At 40.0% G+C, this 22267-nt stretch overlaps 1 protein-coding gene across 2 annotated transcripts in view; it reads right to left on the reverse strand.

The window, feature by feature from the left end:
• Positions 1–22168, reverse strand: part of ror2 (receptor tyrosine kinase-like orphan receptor 2) — a 60774-nt gene extending 38606 nt beyond the window's left edge. For both annotated transcript variants that reach the window (XM_027009002.2, XM_035535440.1), the window contains exon 1: positions 21769–22168. In XM_027009002.2, the coding sequence (XP_026864803.2) occupies positions 21769–21862 (94 nt within the window). In that variant the 5' untranslated portion in view covers positions 21863–22168. The remainder of the gene's footprint in view (positions 1–21768) is intronic.
• Positions 22169–22267: the final 99 nt, after the last annotated feature.

Genomic DNA, 22267 nt, shown 5'->3' on the forward strand with positions numbered 1-22267 from the left:
CTTGCAGCTGGTTTTGGAAAAGAGTTTATAGGGGTGCATAGGTCTTGGTTTGCAAGGAACTTTATAGTCTGGAGATGTCCATAAGATCAGATAAGACCTTTTCTACTGATGGAAAATACTATTTTGTAAGCCAGGGTGGAAGGTCCTATTCATAATTTAAAGACTTAAAACGGGTGACGAGTTGTCCCTTCCAAGAAAATTGCTGATCTCCCACCAGACTTTCAAAGTACCTTGAATAGATTTCCAGTGGTATAACAGGTTTTCTGCAATAAAAATGCATTAGAGTGAGATGAAATAAACAAACCAATATTCTAAGCCTGATTCTGATTCCTGCTAAACCAAGTCAGTAATGGTCCATAGGTGACAGTCTCAATTATAGACATACATTAGGCCAGCACCCCCTATACCCACCCATGAAATTGCTAAGGTCCATCCACTGGTCCATGTCCTTTACAGTCTTTAGTATTGGATAAAAGGTTTAGAGTAGCTAGTTTAGGAGAGAACTGTATTCCAGGTAAATACAAGAGCAGTTTTAGGCTAACAAGGACCAGCCCCTCCACCCCCCTGCCAACACCTGAATTACCCAGCTTGAGAGGACTTTCAAAATCAAACATTCCTTGTGTTGTTTCTCCCCCAAACCCATCCAATAACGCACATGTGCTTCACTACAAACCTCATTCACTGATGGGAAACATAACGGAGGGCAACATCAAACAAAATCCAAAGGCCTTAAAGGAGAAGGCACTGATCAAAGTCTCAAGGCTTCTGTGTGTGTGGGACTGCCTGCTCGAGTTTAAGTGAAGTTGAGGCCAGGGCAAAGTGAGAGGACTAGAGCAAACTAATACAAACCAGAACTGCGTGACTACAGAGAAGCTAGAAGGGTCAATCATGGGGAAAAGCAAGAGAGGATGCCAGCATGCTTGCCATCCCAAAGCCATATGTTGTCCACTACAGCCTCTTGAGATTCACACACAGTAACACAGAGAGCTCAAGTAAAGGGTTCTGTATAAAGAGTAACAGTCATGTTCAACATGGAGGGCATCAAAATTAAAAGTTCTTGTATACAGTACTTGGAACATTGCTATACATACACACAAAATAACCCTTTGAAACTACAGAAAGTATACAACTCTTAATTGGAAATCAATCGTTATCTATCAATTGTTGAAATACTCATTTTAAGTGGGAAAGCCTCACAATGCAGATGGATTTTGAAGGAGGCCCTCAGTTTCATCAAATCTATACATTGTGCTTGTTTGGGACACATCTCTATGACTTATTTAAATCTCTGGCTCCTCATAAGCGGTAAATCAGTCCTAGGGTTGCACAGTGCTTGTGCTACTTTCTGTGCGAGCCTGATCGCCTGCTCCCTGTGCCGTGGCAATGCCATGTGTTCAGCAGATGTGTGAGGAGATTATGCCTGGTATTTTCTCTTCTTAGCCTAAGATCCTTGACCTGGGTAGATTCTTTTGTCTGATAACATGGGCGCGATGCTGGCATGATGTCAGCACTATGACACAAAGATTCATTAATGAAATGCCAACTTAGGGTGTCAAAGTTATTTTTGATACTGGTAAGAAGATGAACATGTTTTTAAATTGAACATGGGTAAAATACAGGAAACAGACTTTTGTTATACTCATCTTGGTTATACTGTTTTACTGTTGTACTATTTTACCATAGACTGGGGTTTGGAGCCAGTAAATGATTTGGCTTTATTTGTATTTTGTGACTAAATACACCGTGCATGATCCCTTATTTCACTTAATCCGCTTATACATCTTTCTAAATGTAGTGCTGAGTTTACACAAACAACTTACTAAGTTGTTTAAAGAAACAGCAATGCTAAACAAACAACCACTTATGTGGCGCTTAATACAGTCTCAAGACCATACATATGCAAGCATACAGAGAAAGCAGAACCACTGCTAGGCTCCCCTCTGGAGCTGTTCCTTGACGCACTTCCATTCTACCTTTTCTTTACTGATCATGAAATTTGAGAACACACACACACACACACACACACACACACACACACACACACACACAAACTTTTCCTTGTCCATAAATGCAGAATGGTCTGGGAAAACAGAAATGATTTTTTTTTTTAAAGGGGTCATACTGAAATATAGCATGTTAATCTCAATCCAATTTCTCTCATCCCATCACCATAAACAAACATAGATTAAACATTTATAGGTTAACAGATTTAAGATGTACATTCAGAAACACATGTATGTAAAACAGATTTACATCACTTTTAACTCACTCTTTTACTCCTTAAATCATCCCTCCCTGAATTTAATAACCCCAGACTCAAATTGGATAAGGCCCCTTTCCTCCGATTTCATCCTGCCTAAACCAGAATACCACATGCCACATTCGGACATGGTGTTACTGAATTATGAATGAGGGGAAAGAAATCACAAGGCTGAAGTTGTAGGAAAGCATTTATGGTCCAGAAGTCACCAGAGGAAGTCTTTACTGTCTGTGAACAACTGCAATTAAACTTAAAAGGCCCTGAACCACTAACATCACCACATCTCTTCTCCTTCCCACTACTCTTACTTTCAATAAACATAAGCATTGAACTAAGCATTCAACTAATTGAAGATACCTAGGCCCACTGAGGAGTGCAAAAACTCCTGGGAAGGTAGTAGTCTGTCTGAACTATACTTTCAGCTAGAACCCAAAGCCACAATCACAATTTATCAAAAGGAGTTCCTTGGCCACCTTATGACTTAATTAACTAAAAGGTAACACAGTTAAATGTTGCAGACTTTATACACTGATTTTCAATGACCTCTGCAGCAGCAGTAGTAAAGGCCTGCTTTGTAGTTACAGGAGTCCATAAGACCTGTTTTTAACACAGGCCAGGTTAATAATGTCATTATGCATATAAATTCCTACAGAAGACCCTGAGAACTGAGTCTTTAGGGTAGGCTAAGTTAATAATGTCATTATGTATATAAATTCCTAGTGCTGGAATTACTGCTGTACAGCGGTGAGTCGAGTCCAAGGTAATATCTGCTACAGCTGCATTCCTGCAGCCAACAGCCCTGGTCATGAATAAGGCCATTGAGCAAAGGAGGACCGGACTGCTCCATCTACGGGGGCACAGGAGAGGGCCGTCTGGTAAGCTTCATCCCTCTCTCTCAGCTAAAAGTACTTTTCAATAGGCGTTTTTCCCTCCTCTTCTTAACCCCCACTTTTCCCTCCCTTTAAGGCTCTTTGTTCTTTGTTGCCTGCCATCTCGAGCCACGTCAAGCCCCCCAACCCCCCGTTAATGGCCTTGTCCCGGCCCACCACCTCACTATTGGCCCTGAAGTAAACACCTTTTGGTCCTGGCAAACCATGTTGGTGACCCAATGCCTATAGTGCGTGCAATTGATCAGATAGTGCAACCTTCTCCAATTTTGCTAATACAGAGAAAGGAAAAAATTAAACAAACATACTTTAGGTCAAGATCCAATATGGCATTTAAGAACACTTTCAGAGAATTTTGTAAATACTTTACTTAACTAATAAATTTGTTTAAAAAACAAACCTTTGTCTAACCACCAAGCAGAGTTTTGGTGATGTCATACACTCATGCGCAGAGTAGACCACACACCAGCATGAGAAATTTATCACACTAGTCATATCCCTCCTAGCAGGCCTTTCATGATAATAGCCAGCACTGGAATAAACAGTCCCCGAACCATCACAGTTTTTTATGTGTACTATCATAATTATTTCAGTTTCCATATACACAAAAGCCCTGTGGTTGGCTAGAGCATGGATTTGCTGCTCTCAGTTGTTTTCATTGTACATGCCTCCTCAAGCTTAGGGGGCTTTTTCTTGTGTATCTTTCAGCACCTCACACAAAGTTTAGAGTCTCTCCAAACATCCCAGGGGTCTAGTACATGCACATACATTTGGGATTGGGACAGTATGACATGGATTAGAAGGCAACCTCAACCACCTGTGTGATGCATGTAGAGCTGCTCTCGGATCAGTCCAATCAGTTTTCTCACTATGCGTCAGAACAGAGCAGAAGCCAGGAGATGTGAAGCAAGATCAGGTCTTACAGGGAGCAAATACACTAACCACAATGTGCCAAGCATGTCATGGTTACACACCACTAGGTAGCACACTCAAGCAAGCCTGCGATGTCAGCAAGGGATTTACTAAGCAGGTGATAAAAGCAAAGTCCCCAAAACAAGGTAAATGAAGTGCTTTGAAACTGAGGCCACGAGCCAAGTGTGAAGGGGGTGAGATTTCTCCTGGAGTCTACACGAAAGATGCTGCAGTCTTTGATCACCCTTCTGCTCATAAGAGACAGCCAAACTGAATCGTAAGTGGTACACTGAAAAGGTAGTGTGGCCCCCCAGAGATCCAATTGCTTGCTGAAGGACTGCTTTTAAGGGCAAGTCTTGTGTATGTTGTGTTCTGTGCACATCTCCATTCTTCATGAAGTTTGTAAAAATGCTTTTCAGTGCCAGGAAACAAAGCCCGTGTAAATAGTACTCATTTATAAAACACAGGAATGATATATCACACTGTAGACAATGGGAAAAATACTAAACCACCCCATAATAACAGTGGCCTGATGGCTATAATGGTAAAATCAGTTATATGTAGATAAGGATGCTGGAATATCAACAGAAAATCCTGGGCCATGTTTCTCTAATCACTAAAACGAAATTAAACAAACAATGTAAGTTCATCACATATTTTTAAGTAAATCTCAAACAGGAACATGGCAGGAAAAAAAAAAAGACTGAAATCACAAAATGTTTCTGCAAAATGGAAATAAAGCTACAGAGAGGAGGCTACACTCGAGTGGGCTTTAGACTCCATTTCACACCAGACTCAGATCTGGTTCTTCTCAGCAGGACATCTGGATGCTATTTCTACCGTAGCAAACTACTTTTTAATTGCAGCATTAATCAGATGTCCAATACACAATTTCAAAGGTCATCTCATAAAGTAGGTGTTTATTTGATGAGCTCTTGTCATAACAGTGTTAAGATGTTCAGGCTGAGCAGAAACAACTCACTAATCTCAGATTAGTCTTTATTAAGTAATTAGATTTCTCAAAAGGAGAGAAAGGTTAAAATATCCTAAGTGTTGTCAACTTAAATTAAGATAGCAATCTACACCGTAATGACTTCCTCCCTAAAATGTTATTTGTTTTACACTTTAAAAGATTTGGATATGAATAAGGCTAATACATGGAGTTGTTCTGAAGTTCCTTATTTGGAATTCTCTCTTCCAATGAAGTGTTAAATACTAGAAAGGAATTGCTTCTTGTGCTTTTAGCTCTCGTTTTAAAGCCCATGTTACTGGGGGGGCAGGCCAAGGTTTTAGGTAATTACTGAAATCCCAAGGCAGCTGAAACCCCAAGGCAGACGTCGCCTTCTCGTTATTCCAAGGACTGCTGAAGGAGAATCCCACTGAGTAAACCGCAGGGTTCTGTACTGATCCATTGCCCAGAGGAGGAAGCAGGAAACTCCAGAGCAGAAGAAGAACTAGACCTGGCACAGCCGAAGTGATCGGAGCAAATCACCATGGAGACCGGAGAGCAAGTACAAGAGGGGCTGGCTGATTTAGTGTGGTCTGCTCAACAGCCTCACCGTGAGCACATCCGCAGGGGCCTGGCAGCCTTTACAGCTGCTTGGTTTCCCCCTCTACTCAGTCAGCTAGCCAGGCCTTCAAAACTACCTGTAAAATAAACAGACCATGGTCCACCTCGCCAAGTGGTTCAGCAGACACTGTAAAACAATACAAAACAAAACAAAAAACAGCAGCATATTAGGCTCCTCTGACCTCTCAGGTGGGGTGGGTGGGGTGAAGTCTGGCCTGACCACAAATCCCTGATACATGAGGAATCTTGACAATTTAATTCAGGATAAATGCTAGGTCCACCATGAACACTGTTTATTTATTTATTTGATTAAACAAACAAACATTTAAAAATTGACCTACTAGTGCCGTCATAGGTTTGTTGACAAACTACAGTAGTGCTGTCTGAGGTGTCTGCTCTCCACTCCACTGTTTCTTACTAAATGACCGTGCCCTTTCCCACAACTTAATTACCATGAAAGAAGCACCAATACAGCTAGTAAAGTCACCACAAAACAAAAAGGGGAACCCATAGTAAGCAGGACCTATTGCCTTCTTCTGCCATGCCTTGGGCTGGAATGTCCTGTTGGGTTTGACCTAGTATTGGCTGAATCAGGCTTTGTATTTGTAGATCTTTGTAGCAGCTCAGGTGTTACACAGTCTAAATGAGGGGTCCTGATGGTCATATTTATGCATCTGTCTGCAGGATGATGGGTCAAGCCCTGTGCACAGCTGCTTCAGTTTATCTCATGGTGGAGATGGCCAATAGCAAGCAAGCAAAATCTCATGCAAGCATTATCCAGACAGATTAGCAGGAGGAAGAGCAGCATATTTGGACCAGATTCTGACATACCTTGGAATCAAGCCGCTTGGATCTGGAGGGTTTTGGAAGGCAGATTTATTGCTTTCTCACATGGGTCCAACAGGAGAGGGTGTATCTTAAATCTGCTCCATGACAAACGAACTCTATTTCAGTTTGCCACTACCATATGAGTTGCTATGAGGTTCGGATTGAGATGTTCTTAAGGCTTCCAAGCCCATCACTCTAAAACAGGCCCTTGAGTCTAACTCATATCACTTTAAAAGCCCAAGGAAAGGCTTCGAGTGTTCTTGCTCCCTTGCTTCACGGTGCTTTATAGAGTAATTTTTGATAATATTTACCTGTTTTTAATGGATAGTCTATTCTCCTACACAAGTAGCTAAAGAACCATATCATTGTAGATGTGGTTATTCAAAATGATGACGTAGTTGTTCTCGGCTTTTCCATACAGCTGCAAAAAAATAACACTATAATTTCAAATTTCTGCAACACTTCAAAATATCATTTTCATTTGTTTTATGAATGAAAGAATGAATGAAGTTGTATTTATATAGTGCCTTTCAAGGAACCCAAGGTTGCTTTACAATTCACACACACACACACACACACACCTTACATCCATCATTTTTGCTTGATTCTATTGTTATCTTTATAACTAATCTAATTAATACACTAGTTTTAAATTATTTTTGCTAGCGTTTTTTATTTAAATCAACTTTTATACTTTTTTTTGTTGTAATGCACCTTGTGTATGAAATGTGCTATATAAATAAACCTGCCTTGCATGCCTTTAATGGCTGCAGTGCATCAAAATGACAGGCTGTTGCTGTTATGAAAAGCTTTCTGCTCGACAACCAGGGCTCAGTTTCGGCAGTTTACTTGCACCATAAAAGCAATGGAAGGCAATTAGCCAGAACAGCCATTCATCCATAGAACAGGCATGTGAAAATGTGATCCAGGCTGAACAGACACATTCTAGGCAACACAAGATCCTCAGTGATCTGATCAGGCCCCTAAAACGAAACCTTCTCTGCTACTCAGGCTCTTGGGATCATTAGATTCATTAAATACCTTTTTCATTTTTTGCAGAATCTGTCATTGCTGCTGATATTCTCATAAGTTAGAAATTTTGCCTTTTGGTTTGAATATTTGGGCTGTCTTAATAATCCTTTATAATTCTGTTCATATACAATAGCTATAATGAAGTATAATTTTTTAAAACTTCTACAAAAACAACAGGAGCAGTAACTAAATATCCATTAAAGGCTTGTTATTAATACATTTTGCTGTTTGTTTGTTTTTTAAACATAACAGTCACACTGTGTATAACGGTAGGAATTATGGTTGTTTAACAAAATGTCAATGTAAACCTTATTTAGTTGTCTCAGGAGCCTGTAGAACTGCTTCTTGATGGAACTGCTCAAGGTCCTCTAGCCTGTCCCCACACCTCTAACACGCTCCAGGAACTGGGAGTAAAACCGCAAGCCTTTCGGTCAGGGCAGAAAGGACACTGATTTTTTTTTTTTAAACTACCCCACACCATCCCTGGATCTAACATGGATGAAAGAGCATAATTGGGCATTTGGCCTGCAATGTATCTGGAGAAATGTAATCCAGATTACAAAAACATTTCAAAGTCCACAAAGCAGCCATACAGCTGTGTGAACTGCCTCACATGTATGGTAAACAGTTTCCTGTGGAGATCCCTGCAAACCACTGCATGCCGGACTAAACCTGGGATTGACTCTTTCCACAATCAACAGCTATAGCATTTCTAACATACTGTAAACAATGATCAAGACAGAGAGACCTAATCATTTTTAGGGTTTCCCATTAATTTGTCGAATTCGCCACAGTTACATTTCTACAGCAACACCCCAGACACACACACAGTAACCATTCTGACAGTTGCAATGGCATTCTGTGTTAAACACAGAGAGAGAATGCAGGTGATGGGATAAAAATGTAAGCGTCACAAGCCATTCTACATAAACACATCTGTGAACATAATGTGGACGGTTATACAAAATGATCCATTATGATATCACTACATTAAGACGAGAACAAATGTGCTGTTAGTATCTGGAGTCAAAATTCAATGTTTGCAGCATCCATTGGCTGAAACACCTGTGTTGGCTATACGCTTGTTGTCTTAAAAGTAATCCTCTTGTTTTATTAACAATTTTATTGATTTTCCTAATTCTAAATTCTAGTATTCACCCATTAAAAATTTAATTCTAAATAAAAATACATAAATTCACTGGGAGTGCTATGGCTACCCTGGGGGTAGCTAAAGCACCACAAAGCTCCTCCCTGGTGCTGCACATGGGTAGAGGTGAGTTGGAAGCTGACATAGAACAAAAACAGAGAGGTAACAGACAGTTCAGAAACTCAAATTTATAACAGGCCCCAAACAAAAAGCAAACGAAGACTATTGATTTATTGTTGGGACAGCATTTAAACGTTTCGTGCAACCTTCTATAACATTTAAACTATCATTTAAGCTTTAAAAAAAAAATAAACTGGCAGTATGAGCAAATGAAACTTGATGCGCCTGATACGTAGGTTCAAGAACTTCAGCCTGTCACAAAGAGAAGTCAGGATGCAATGAAGAAGCTTTAAAATGATCATTAAATGGGTCAGACTCAAGTCTACTTTTCCTAACACCAAGAATTTGATGGGTTCATGAAGTGTTTGAATCATTTCCTTAAATTTATGAGTTGCCAAGACATGCTGTGTGCAAATACATTTCCAACATTAACATCCTGGGAGTATTAAACCTGGACAAAGAGCAGAGCTGACAGGAAAGGCTGGCTCTGGTTTTGTTCAGCAGTTTAATCGGAAAACCATGTTCCCTGTAGCATGTAAAATGTTATATTCACATTTAAGGTTTAATTATTCAGGTCTGACTGACATTAACCTTTCATGCACCTTTGTGTACCATTTCACATTTGACACTGAATGTTACTGTGACTCTTGATATGTCACAAAAGGAGAAAATGGCACATAATATTTTAGACAATAGATCAAAAATATCAAAATGTTAAAGTGGTTTTAAAGCCAAAAAGTCTGACACCATCAAGTATAGTTATAATATAGAATGAAAGTAACATACTCATCTGACACATAATGCTTGACTGTATAATGTAGCAACCTGAACTGTTAAAATGAATTAATAACAGACATAAAACTTCAATTTTAATAAAGATGTGGATAATTTTATTAGAGTTTAGGATTGAACAAAATAAACCATTAGTTTGTATTCATGTACTCCACGGAAACCTCAGGCTGACCCGGGCTGTAACTGAATTAACCCTATGGAGCCAAATATAACATTTCCGTCATTTCACCCAAGTACTGACTGATCCCACATGGATCGCTTCCCCATCAAATCAGTGTCACACTAAGGAAACATTCCAGTCATACAGTCCTTCATTCATCTTAACAACTGAGCTTTCACTTTAGAGGTGAACAAAAGGTACCCCTTGCCCCATCAGTTTTTTTTTTTTACCATCAGGATTCGGGGGACAACTAATCTATAAGAAAGGTTTGTATAAAATAAAACACCCAAACCCCTAAGCCCTAGAGTGTTAAACACAGGAGATACTGTTTGCAAACAAGTCATTCAGCTAGTATGGCTCCCAAGACTTTACACTGACGTACAGTACATGCAATGCATTTGGCTCATATATCATGAAATTACAAACCTGTTTTGGTTTTTTGGTTTTATTCCCAATGCTTATGTACTTATATTCTTTAAGACACAATACCCACCGTAAACGTAGTTTAGAAAAGTCAAGTAATGTTCCACCAGACGGGAAGAGTGCGGGACTGGCTAACATATTGCTGGTATTGATAATGTAAATAGACTTTTCATCCAGTTTTGGTATCACTGAGGGTCAGGGACTCTGTGTAGGGCAGCCATTTCAGACTTTGCAAATTCTCAGCGATCCTTGTACAGTCCATTGGTGTTCACCCAGTTCTTGGAACTGCAAGACTGGCTTATAACAACAAAAGCAAGAAACCTTTCTGTCTGTGACCTTTTTTTTTTTTAAATCATCATCATCATCATCCTCACCCTTTACATGTCCTAAAATCCTGGAAAAACCTTCAATTTTCTTTTTCCATAACTTAATTCGTGCATTAGTTCTCATTAGTGTTATTTAATATTGTTTGTGTCCAGCTCTGAAATGGAGTGTCTAAGGTAATATTACATTTTTATAGTTTGAATGTGAGTGGCCTTGAACATCAACTTTCTTAATAAGATAGAGAATCTGGGCAGGAAATAAAATGACATTCATTCAAATGCAAGAAGCAGAATACCAGACAGACACATACTCCCATTAGTTAAGTTTACAGTAGAAACTAAACATCTAACAATCACAGGATAAAGGCTTCTACATATGACCGGGCAGGGCATTATGGAGACATAAGCCATTGAGTGAAGTGAATGTGACCGGGACAAATCCCCTTGGAGGGAAAGAGGGAGGTGATTGAAGCAATGAAAACATTAGAGGAGCCACTTGTTGGACACAATAGCAGGGGATCGAGTATCTCTGGTGGCATGGAGACAAACTGGGAACAATCTGTTTGGAGGTGCTGATAATGGGGTTCTTTAGTCAGTGGCTCCGTCCCACAGATCTCAGCACAAAGGGATTCCTTCAAGCACCCTGGTGTATTGATGTATTCCCGTTGGCAGGGGCTCTGTATCTCAGTCCACCAGGGGTCAAGTACCAACTGAGATGACTGGATGTAGCCCCTTATGCTAATGCTGCACACAAGCTGAACTTGCACACTGATGAAAACAGCAACTAAACAGTAACATGGAGAAACTAGGAGAAAACCGAGCTCACAAATAGTAAAATACTGGAAGGGTGGTGGTGATACCAATATATAAACTCACACTATGGTGTTCTTAAAATTTGATTACATATTGTTCAGATCAAAATATTTACTAAGTTTATAGCAACCCCATTATGCATTTCAAACACTTATGGAATCTACTTTAGTAATCACACTGGAGATCGGTTCCAATTTTATACCTCATTTTGTGCAAATGCAATTAATGACTTTAAAACATACACCAAGTCAGAAGCAATTTATACTATTCTTTCTTTGTAGGGAAGTGTGACTGGGCTGTTTTAGCAGTCATTGCAATTTATATCAAAGTGTGCTATTTTTGGAAATATAAAACATACTACAAATGAGCTCACGGGGTAGCTAAAAGAGTGAACAAAAGGAAAACAAAGGTGTGAGGTGTGCGGGTGAGAGAAGTCATCAGGGAGAGCTCCAACATAAAACAGATTGTTTAAGAACAGTTAGTGCTCAGACAACAATGTGGTGCAAATGAAACATTAGTGTAGCATGAGAGGAAAACAGAGCTTTTTAAACTAATGACTGCAAAGACTCTTTAAAGGCCTTCCCCTAAAGGGGGCGCTCACTTACTGCATGTAATGTTATCTCTATTAAGCTCTATTAAGACCCAGCATTGTAAATGGCCTCATCATACAGCCTACTGAGAGTTTGGCAAACTGAGCAAAGTGTCTGGAAGAGCACTCAGCGATCCCTTATCCCATTATTCCAGGGAAAGGCAGAGCTCATACATGGAACGTTGTGACCACTGTCAATTTAATTGAGGAGTTAGACACACAGCAACTGAAGATGTTTTCCCACTGATGTTTCTTTCTGGGCCCAGAAGCCCATACAGTAGCAATCCATTGGCTCCCAACATTTCACTCCGTCTGAGCGGGATGAATGAATTACCCTCCACTGAGGCATTCGAGGCGGTTTGGCATAAAAGTGGTTTGGACAGGTGGATACGGAACAAGAGAGGGCAGTGAGTGCCAAATCAAGCTGGAATCATGCACAGGGACACCAAGAAGGGAGAGAAGAGTTAATGGGGCAGCCTGCTTAAGGTCTTACTCAGTCGTCACTCTGTGCTAATGGTTCCCCCCCCCCCAACAAAAAGAAAGTGCCAAACAAGAAAAAGGATTTGGTGCTGATCTGTAGTCTGTTGAATGGGATGGTTAAGTGACAATTCAGGGACAAAAGCAAATGGGAATAAAAATTGAGAGCTCACCTGGTCCAATAATGTTTAGTTGTGCAGAACGGCAGCAAAAAAAAGTGCTCGGAAACTGTGATTGAGCAAAAGGACTTTTGGCCCTCTATTTGCATCTGAAACATCAAAGTGTATTCAAAATGCACAGCAAGGTCTGCTTCGCTACAGAAGGAGCGTTTTAGGCACAATGAGTGGCTGATGCAATAGCAGATCAGCCATGGCAAGTATGGACTAGTTAAACTCCAAATGTAATGATTAAAATAAGCAGCACATGCCAGTGAATCTCAAACCATTATTCAATAGGTGACAGTTGCTTAACCCAATGTGGAAGTGGAGTAAGTACTGTACTACACATACAAAATCATGAAGGCCCTTTCCTGCACTTCAAACTGCTTGAAGTCATCCTTCAAAATACCTTCTACATTTGCATACTTTTTCAGGATTTAAAATCCTGGAGATTATGGGATAACACCAACAATACTAAACAAACACAGACAGTGCTTAGCCCAGAGAAAAGGCTTCTGTCATCTGTATGTATTAACAATGCACTAAGGGCAATGCAAGCATGGGATTAAATGCCTGACACAGGAGCCAATACAACATCTTAAGTAAAAGCCTTGGAATAAAATGGGTGAAGTGCTGGCAGTTAGAAATTCTGTTAAAGCTATTGATGAAACCTGGTTTTCCTTGTAGACTTCATCTGGCTCCTCTGACGGAGGAGGCTGTGGCTGTCTACAGAACATGCGTGCTGCAAGGCGTCATGGGAAATCTGAGACCTGGAACAGTCAGTTTATGTGGCTAGCCTAGGAAAACAGAAGAAGCCACCGCCAACACGTCAGTGGGCAAGAGCTAAAATTCTGGCCTGGGAACCTGGCAGGAAATTGTAAAAAGATGCAAAAGTATATGTACACGTGTGCATGCGTACGAGTTGTGCCCCGATTAAAAGTCGACGGGGTTATAAACATTATGGCATCAGACATGCTTAAGAAGTGAGAGCACAAAAAACAAACAAATGGAGACAAAAAGAAAAAAAAAAGAGGGTGGTGAGAGAAAGATGTGTACAATAGAGTGAGAAACAACAGTGCAAGATGTTAACCAAAAGCAATGCGGACATAACATTATGCTCAAAACATAAGCCACAAAGATGCAGAGTAATTAACAGCAGATGTCACTGTGGAGTTCTTTTCCACTTAATGGACACTAATGAATTTTTCTTCAAATAAGTAGAAAAACAGATTTTGCACAAATGCTTAAATGGCGACAATAAAGGCCACCAATGTTTAACTAGCAAATGTGCTAGACAGGGGACTTAAGGGTCATTTCTGTTGCAAAAGTATACCATAATAATACCACAGCATCAAGACTATGCTAGCACTACAGTATTTACATCACTAAACCCTATTTTGACTGAGCCTTTTACCCTTATACTTTTGACTACAATATGGACATACTGACCATCCAGCACAACCACCATCAAATCCATTACTGTCTTTATAGTACCAGTATGCCTGAGTCATCTGCTGGGAGATCTTATCATTTGTATGCATTCTATTGGCATTTGCACCAAACGCAAACCCCAGATGCTATCTCCAACCAGCAACAGGGAGAGCCCTTATCATCAGGGTGGTTTACTGAAGGTAATTTCATCCCAATGGCTGGCTTAAAACAACAGTGTCCATCTCGTAAATATGGGGCTTTCCCTTGAAGTCATAAAGGAAAAACATTCAAAATGAGGGAAAGGATGGGAGTTAGAGCTCACAAAGTATACTACAGGAATTCCATTGCATAAAGCTAAGACCAAAATATTCTAAACAGAATATTTAGGCAAAATGGTTCTGCAAAATAATTCGTTGTTTGAAATCAACAAGAGACCTGTACATCAGTGAAGGTGTAAATCATATGTAGTTTCAATTTTGTACACTAAACTGCTAGTGCTGTGATATTCCCTCATATTTTTCCTCAGCCTCCATCACCAAACTGTGATTAGCCAAGCATCTGTGTGCTAGAAACTCTCTCACAGAGCTTGTTAAGCACCTGTTATTCACGCATCATTTCTGGCTTAAAAAAAGTAACTACCCCACAAGACAATTTTAAAAGAGCATTTTGGAGTCAGTCAAAATATTCAACATTTTCCACCAGAAATTTAAAGTATGGTCATGGTTTTACACTGGAGGAAAAGAATTTAGCTTATCCTGTCACCATCAAAAGGAGGAGAGGTACACATGCATGTGTTTGGATTCAGAGCCATTTGTTCTAATTAACTTAGAGGAAGTAGAAAAGAGCCTTCAGGCTTTTTTTTGGGGGGGGGGGGGGGGGGGGCAGCATAACAACGTAAAACAAAAGCCGCTCATGTTGAATGCAGTTACACACATGCGGAAGTATGCGCCATCCAACGTAAGACAAATGTCCTGCATTTGTTTACAGGCTAAATTAACAACAGACTGCAGAGTCTTGCTTAATGGCTTGTTAGAGAAAGAAATAGCTCAACTGCACCTCCAACCATCTCTGCACCACATGTTGAAAATCGAAAATGGATGAAAATTTCCATTCACATAAAAATGTTTTTAAAAAATACAAAAGTGAGAAGCACAATGCACTGCAAGTTTGTGCATAATATATGAATTCAAAATCACAACTAATAATAATACATACTTTGGCATAGAAATACTTTGGATGAACCAGATAAAGTCTTGTGTGTCCTAGGGTTTTGTCCATTCTGATTGTATCATTTGTTTAAAATGTGTGTGCAAACTAAAGAAAAAAAAACAGCTTTGGGATGTGGCAAGCACTGGCATGGAGTCAATCTTTAGAACAATCTCCATTTTTCTCCCTAGAATTTCTCAGTGTTTAATGGAATGTTAGATAACTATGACAAGATACAACATTGTTGTTAGATAAATTTCAAATACCCATATAGCACACAAACAAAACTATTCCTAAACATTATTCCTTCATCCCTCTTTCTGAATGAATTTAAAGTTTCACTGCATTTGAAGCCATCAGCAATAAGACATCACAATGGCATTTAAAGAGTTCACTTCAAGTTCACTAGTAACAAACCATATCCATTCCATTGCCTAATAGCACAACCACGAAAGTTAAACAAAAAATATTTCACCCTCTTCTGTCAGCACTACACATAATTGGAGGCCATTTTGAGTACATGCCATGCCTCTGCAAAAGTTCTCACTTTCTTTGGCACGTATATCCCCAGTCTCCTGCCTGACCACTCCCTCACAGGCCCCGCACCAGGCAGTGCTACCATCTTCTGGAATGCCAGCACTTCGAAGCGAACACCTGGAGGACAGGCAGGGAACGAGGCCCTGGCTTGGTGCAGACAGATACATGATGGGTGCACGTAAAAGGCCCTTAGGCACTCCATCCGCCTTTGGCAGACTTCCATAATCCGCTCAACCTCTCCGACAGCTGGGGCATGCAATGCTCTTCACAGTCCTTGATGAATTAATGCAGAAGGGGTTTACATTTGTTTATCGGAGCACTGAAGTGCGGCAAGAGTGAGGAGGTTTTCATGAACCCTCATGCCTAAGAGAGGTGCAAATCAGCTTTAAGAGTTAGTTACCAAAATTTGTCAGAAAAATTTGAAAATAGTGGGTGGGGACAGATTTTTTTTTTCTTACAGCAGTTATTATTTTGCCATTCTCTTGTTTTGTGTAAATTTGCTTTATGGAAAAGGTTTAACGAAATGTAACGAACATACAAGCCATCAATCATCACTGCCCTGCTATCCCTGCACATATTCTCAATCATTTCATTACAGATATGTCTTAAAAGACTAGGAAGCTACAAATGATGAGAGGATCTGAAACATTAACACCCGTTTTCATAGTGCTACAATTATTAATCAAATTCCCTGCAGCAAAAAAACCCCCCAAAACAAAACAAAAAAAAACCCAACTCAAAGAATATCTTCTCCTCAGAGTCATTGATTAATCTCCTCTACTTCCCTTTGATGTGTTCAACAGTATGAGTCAATGGGATATTTGTTCCATGACAAATGCTTTTGAAGTCTGCCCTACTGCTGATTCATCCTTATCATCATTTATAAGTTACACCCATAATCCACCCCTTGAGAATAACATTAAAGATGACTTGACTTCAATTGGAAAGATTTCTCTCTCTCTCTCTCTCACACACACACACACACACACACACACACACACACACACAAATCTCCATGATGTTATGCCCACATTGCTTTTGATTAGCATCTTATAAATCGCCAGATTAAAAACAACTTTTTAAAGAGAGTCTGAAATACATCAACTAAATAATTGGTCATTTCCTCAGCAGAACAGTTCCTGAGGTATTTATGGACATGCACAACTAGTTTTCTGGGTATTTTGCCCAGCAGGACATCTACTATTAGACTTTAAGCACTTCAAGTATTTTTGTAATTGGTTCTTTAAGCCATGGTGAAATGCAGGGCAAGCATCTCTGACACAGGGAAACATATAGTCCTGGGTTTTCAGGCATGAAGTTGATGCTACCAAAGACTAAAGCCTAAAATGTTGCTTTTAGGCTATTCCAAAAAGTCAGGCTGCAGTAGTTATGGACCCAAGTTATTGCATTTGAAGCCTGAAAGGCATTGTGCCAAATATTTCACCATCATTAACAGAGAAATTGATGCCAAAACATAATGCTCAAGTTTGAAAACAAATGTGAGATTTCTTGCTGATGTATTGGAATTGTAATAATTATAAATTAAACTGGATTTAACTTGAGTTTCCATTTTCAACCACAAATGAGCAAATCTGAGATGCATTACTGTATTCCAGCCCACACAAAGAAAAATAAACCTTTACAAACTCACAGTGTACTGTGAAACATCTTTAAATGCATAAGGAAGAGATTTATGTTTTAGTTGGATTATATTACAATTATCTAGGCAATCATTTCCTGTTGAAAAAAGCTCTAAACAATAAGCATTCTTTCAGAATGTTTTATTTTACAGTGCCTTGTGCGACATTACAGATAAAGAAATGGAAAACTTAGAACACATGAGAATTTCCTTAGCATTAGAATGACACCAGGGACAGACATGGGATCCAGTTTTCCAACAGAAGGCAACCACATTAGTAGTTCTCTACTAAGGACAGATTAGTGCTGAACATGCTCAATTGCTGATGGGATTTCAGCAGGGAAAACTACTGTGACTACTATGTCAGCTGTACAGTCAATCCTTGTGCCTACTGTTAAGATACTCAAATTCCTGATGGAAATCAATCAGTCTAATCTCATTATGGATTAAAGGTCACTAGTCATCATCCAAACAGCCTCAAGGAAGCATGCATTAGAGAAGCTAATGATGGGTCATTGTTTGTGCATAAAGATGGAACAAAGAAAATACTTTGGTATGAGTCTGAATGATTTATTACTTTGTGCTGTGTCAGTGGGTTATAGAAACAACTAATGTGAGCCATTTCTGCTGTTTTCATATTAAAAAGCATGATAATCTTGCCACTCATTCCTTGAGGACCTGAGAACTCTTCTGCCTAGTGCCATCATGTTGGTCAGAAGAGAGGACAGACTACATTTTAGGTTGCTGGGCTCGGATTCACTCCCAAAGACGCATCCCAAAAAAAAACGTAAGGTATAAGTCGGGAATGCCTGGGGTATGTTACTATCTAATCCCACATGATTAAATGTCAGACAATATTCTTCATGTATAACTGTTAAAACACACATTCTAAAAGCATTAAAACCTTTTAGGCTGATTATGCCTCTATCAAGGGCATTTTTAAAGTGAAGTTTAAGAGGTTTATACAGGGGAAAACATCTCAAAAAAGAGAAATAAATAAAATAAAATATGTGCACTGTTAATTCAGTTTGATCCCTGGCTCCACTCTGTTCTGAAACTTTAGTGAGTTTCATTGTGGTCTAGCACTGGGTGGCTCTCAGAAAAATGTCACTTCATAGGTTTTAACGTGGAGGCAGAATGAATTGGGTTCCTTAAACTGTCAGAGGAAATCTTAAGTACCAGAGTCAGCTGAAATTCCACAGACTTGGATCATCCAACTACAGACCATGTAGAAAAAAAGTGAGAGAAGAAAAACAATAACACATTTTGCACAGTGCATCCCAGTCACTCTGTTAAATATACACCTGACAAAAAACATGAGGCATCGTATACACCAGTGACAGACACAAATGTATATAGTTTTAGAAAACTGCAAAGTGAAAGTGAAGAACTATACCTTGGTAGAGAGTCAAGTTTTGCTAAAAAGTTCTAGAAAGGCACTTATAAATCTTCAGCATAGTTTTTCAGGCTGTTTTTTCAACTTAAAAAGTGATGTCTTAGTTTACTGATCACCATCAAAACTCACCCCCACAAAGAAAAAAAAACTTAGACACCAATATTAAAGTGTCTTTTTGTACTCCCAAGCCTGCAATAACGCAAGTACTTCATCTTGGCAACAAAGTGGCCTCCGATTCATCTAGTCTCCTGATGCTTGTCCCCCTGCCTTCTCTCTTCATTATGGATGCTTTCAGCACTCTCCACATGTGGTAGATTCGCTAATCCTGTGCTGTTGAGATCTCACTTCTGTGCTGAACTGTTGCATAGTGAATGGCATCTCTTTGCCACCCTCAGGATGTGCTTCAGAGCCAACTTTGTTTTTTGGAGAATGGATTATTCACCTTCAGTGCCAGCCCTGGCACATCGGCAAAAAATAAATAAATAAGTAAATGATGCACACCCTCAATGTTACCTTGTTTTGATTAGGGACTCTTTGGAATGGCAGTTCCACAGCATAATAACATTAGAAAAACATATATCCATTTCATACACAACCGCTGACCACAGCCCTCTTAACTGCAGTCTTCTGTAGCCTTCTGGCTAGAACTCAAAGGATGCCTTTCATTATTTTGACATGTCTTTCCAGGGGGAGCGTGAGGGACTCTAGCACCAACACAGCCTAGGCAGATCAATGCACGCTACTATAAGAATCTTGCATGAAACACACACACTTACTTTATCCCACAATTCAATAAGCATGCAAGTGGTCTTTGCAGCGAGCTCACATCAGTTCAGTGCTGTTACATGTTTGGTCACCATATTGTGATTAAAGTTAAACATAAAACAAAGGTGCATTTAATCCCCATCTTGCCCTATTCATTTCCACCAATGTGGCTTCTCTCCTTGGTGCCTCACAGGGCACTTTGAAATGTAGGCTAATCCACTAATGTGAACTCCAGGAATCCTAATTACATATATCAATTGCATATCATAAAGGCCAACTTTCTGAACAGTTATAGATGAGGCCATTTGTAAATTACTGCATCCAGAGGCCTTATAGAATCAGTTGCCTTTATCCATGGCTTTTGAATGCAAAGTCCATTGCAAGCTGCCAGGAACAGGACACTTTGAAGGTTCCCTTCCCTGGCCCAGTTAACACTGGATTAACAGAGTGAACTCTGGCCAAGTCTTCAGCCACATCCAGTATCCTCTTTGCCTGCTTCAGTTAACAGCTCAACAGGATCGTTCGGGATAGGGGCAAACACCGTAAAGAAAAAAAAAGGGCAACCTGGACTTTTCTTCTTTGTTCAGTCAGGCCCTGCAACTACTTATTCCTCCATAAATCAGGGCAAAGTGACCTCTTTGTTGGCCCTACCTTGGGCCAGGCAGAACCCGTTTTTCTGCCCCAGTTAAATGGGGGAGGGTTCATATGCATTGTAAATACCCCGCCAGATGTGCTTCTTCCAACAGCAGATCTCTTACCAAAAACTCTTCAACCTATTTATTCTTGTCTTCACGAAGACCCCTTCAGAAACATAGCTCAAGCCACTACACAGTGGGAAACAGAACATCAATCACTCTGACTAGATGTTATTGTTCAAATTTGCCTTGCTGAATTAGTGCTGCACATGGTAGGAAATTGGAATGTCATGGCTGTGCACTCTGACCAGCAAACTCTGTGGTAAGACGTCTGACTACAACAATGACAAGTAAGCATCCCTTAATTTCAAGACTTTATATCACTGGGCACCTTTCCTGAACAGCATAAACTCATTAAACATGAAAGCAATGAGTCAAAAAACAGACTGACCCCTAATATGATCACAAAAAATGCACCCAAAGATGGGAGGTCTGAATGTGAATGAAACAGAAATTAAACATTCAAATTTGACAAATGCAGCCCTCCTTTCAAACAAAAGCCCTCCTTTGTTTGGCTCTGAGACAATTGCCTGTGGGTTCAAGGACTGTTATTAGCAAGTGAATCAATTACCATGTCAATGGCCTTGTTGAATATCCCTACACCTTTCTAGTGGGTGTGAGTGGTTGTCACCAAAGAGGTAACCCTCCCGCGGTTTGCCGCAAACGTACCCCCCACGGGCCTTTAACTAGAAGCAATGATATCGCAGTCGCCCACTGGTGAAATATTCACGCTTTTTGCCGATAAAACGACCACTACAGGACAGTGTTTAGAGGTCGTGTCATTGTAGTGTCTGTAATGTTGCCTAAGTCAGTGGGCATTGGTCAAGGTTACAATCCATTGACGTATGCATCATTACAGAAGTTTGGATGCAGAGCGCTACAATATATTCTTCAACCAGGTAGTTTATTTCATCGCACCGTGCCAACACTTTCAGATATAAGCCGATCTCTGACACTACAGGCAATATTGATAATAGGGTTCATGGAGAATCTACGTTCCCAAATCTCTTCCCCAGCCCCCTTAACTTCATACCAAATGGCAAGGCCAAAAATCGCGAGCTCAGAACAGGAAATATCGACATCTGTCACCCCCCGCGGGGAGGTAAATGAATTAGCAATTCCAACAAAGGCGAGTGATTCAAATATGCATCTAATTATGTCACATTTCTAGTTTATTTAATTGTTTGCTAAATGAAAGTGCAAGTTACATTCACAATTTGTAATGACGTATTTCAAAAATGCGGATTTTAATCAAGATTACTGCATAATGTACATATAGTTTCAGGCGAGCCCAAATTATAAACTGTGATCAATCGCGAAACACTATTACGCACATCCTGGGGACCAAATTAGGTACGAATTATGCAAAGTTAATATAATAGTGCAGTTTCTCCCTGAGCACCATAAATTATACACACTACAGGTGAAAATTAACGGTCAATAAAAACCGAGGTTAACGGTCAATAAAAAACGTAATTCTGTAGCATTTTAATCTCTTGTGTTTTACTGTGGTTGCGAGAACATCTATCTTTAACACTTCACTGTTTTTCCCTCCGCTATACTTTATACTTAATTGCAGTGTTTATTTGTCGAAAATCGAAAACTTACCTGCCGTCCTCGAAGTTGCCAGGACAGACATAGCCAGAATAAGAGTTTTCACGGGATTAATCAAAATTCGAAAAGTAATCCTTGATATATGCATCCTTCCACGGAATAAGTGCGCGCCCAGCTTTATGCGGTAAAAGCTACGAACGGGGCATCCGACATCCAACTCAGGTATTGGGAGGCTCTGGGCTCTATTGTGAGGTAGAACACCTAAGAGTGGTTTAAAAGTCTTTGTAAACAACAACCCGCGTCTTGCTTAAGTCTCAGGTGCGCAGTGAATGAAACGTTTGTTTTTGGTGGTTGGTTTCCAAAATAATGGCGCGTTTCATTACGCACAACTTAAAGATGATCGTCGACCTTCTCTGGTCCTGAGTCCCAAACGTCTTCTAAAAAAAAGTGAGCGCAGAACAACTCCAGCAACTCATGACGTAGGATGGATCTATCCCAAAGGAGGGAAGCAGGAGAACAGGGAAGTTTGATATGCCGAATTAAATGCGCCACC

This window comes from Electrophorus electricus, chromosome 17, assembly GCF_013358815.1.
Source record: "Electrophorus electricus isolate fEleEle1 chromosome 17, fEleEle1.pri, whole genome shotgun sequence".
NCBI lineage: Eukaryota > Metazoa > Chordata > Actinopteri > Gymnotiformes > Gymnotidae > Electrophorus > Electrophorus electricus.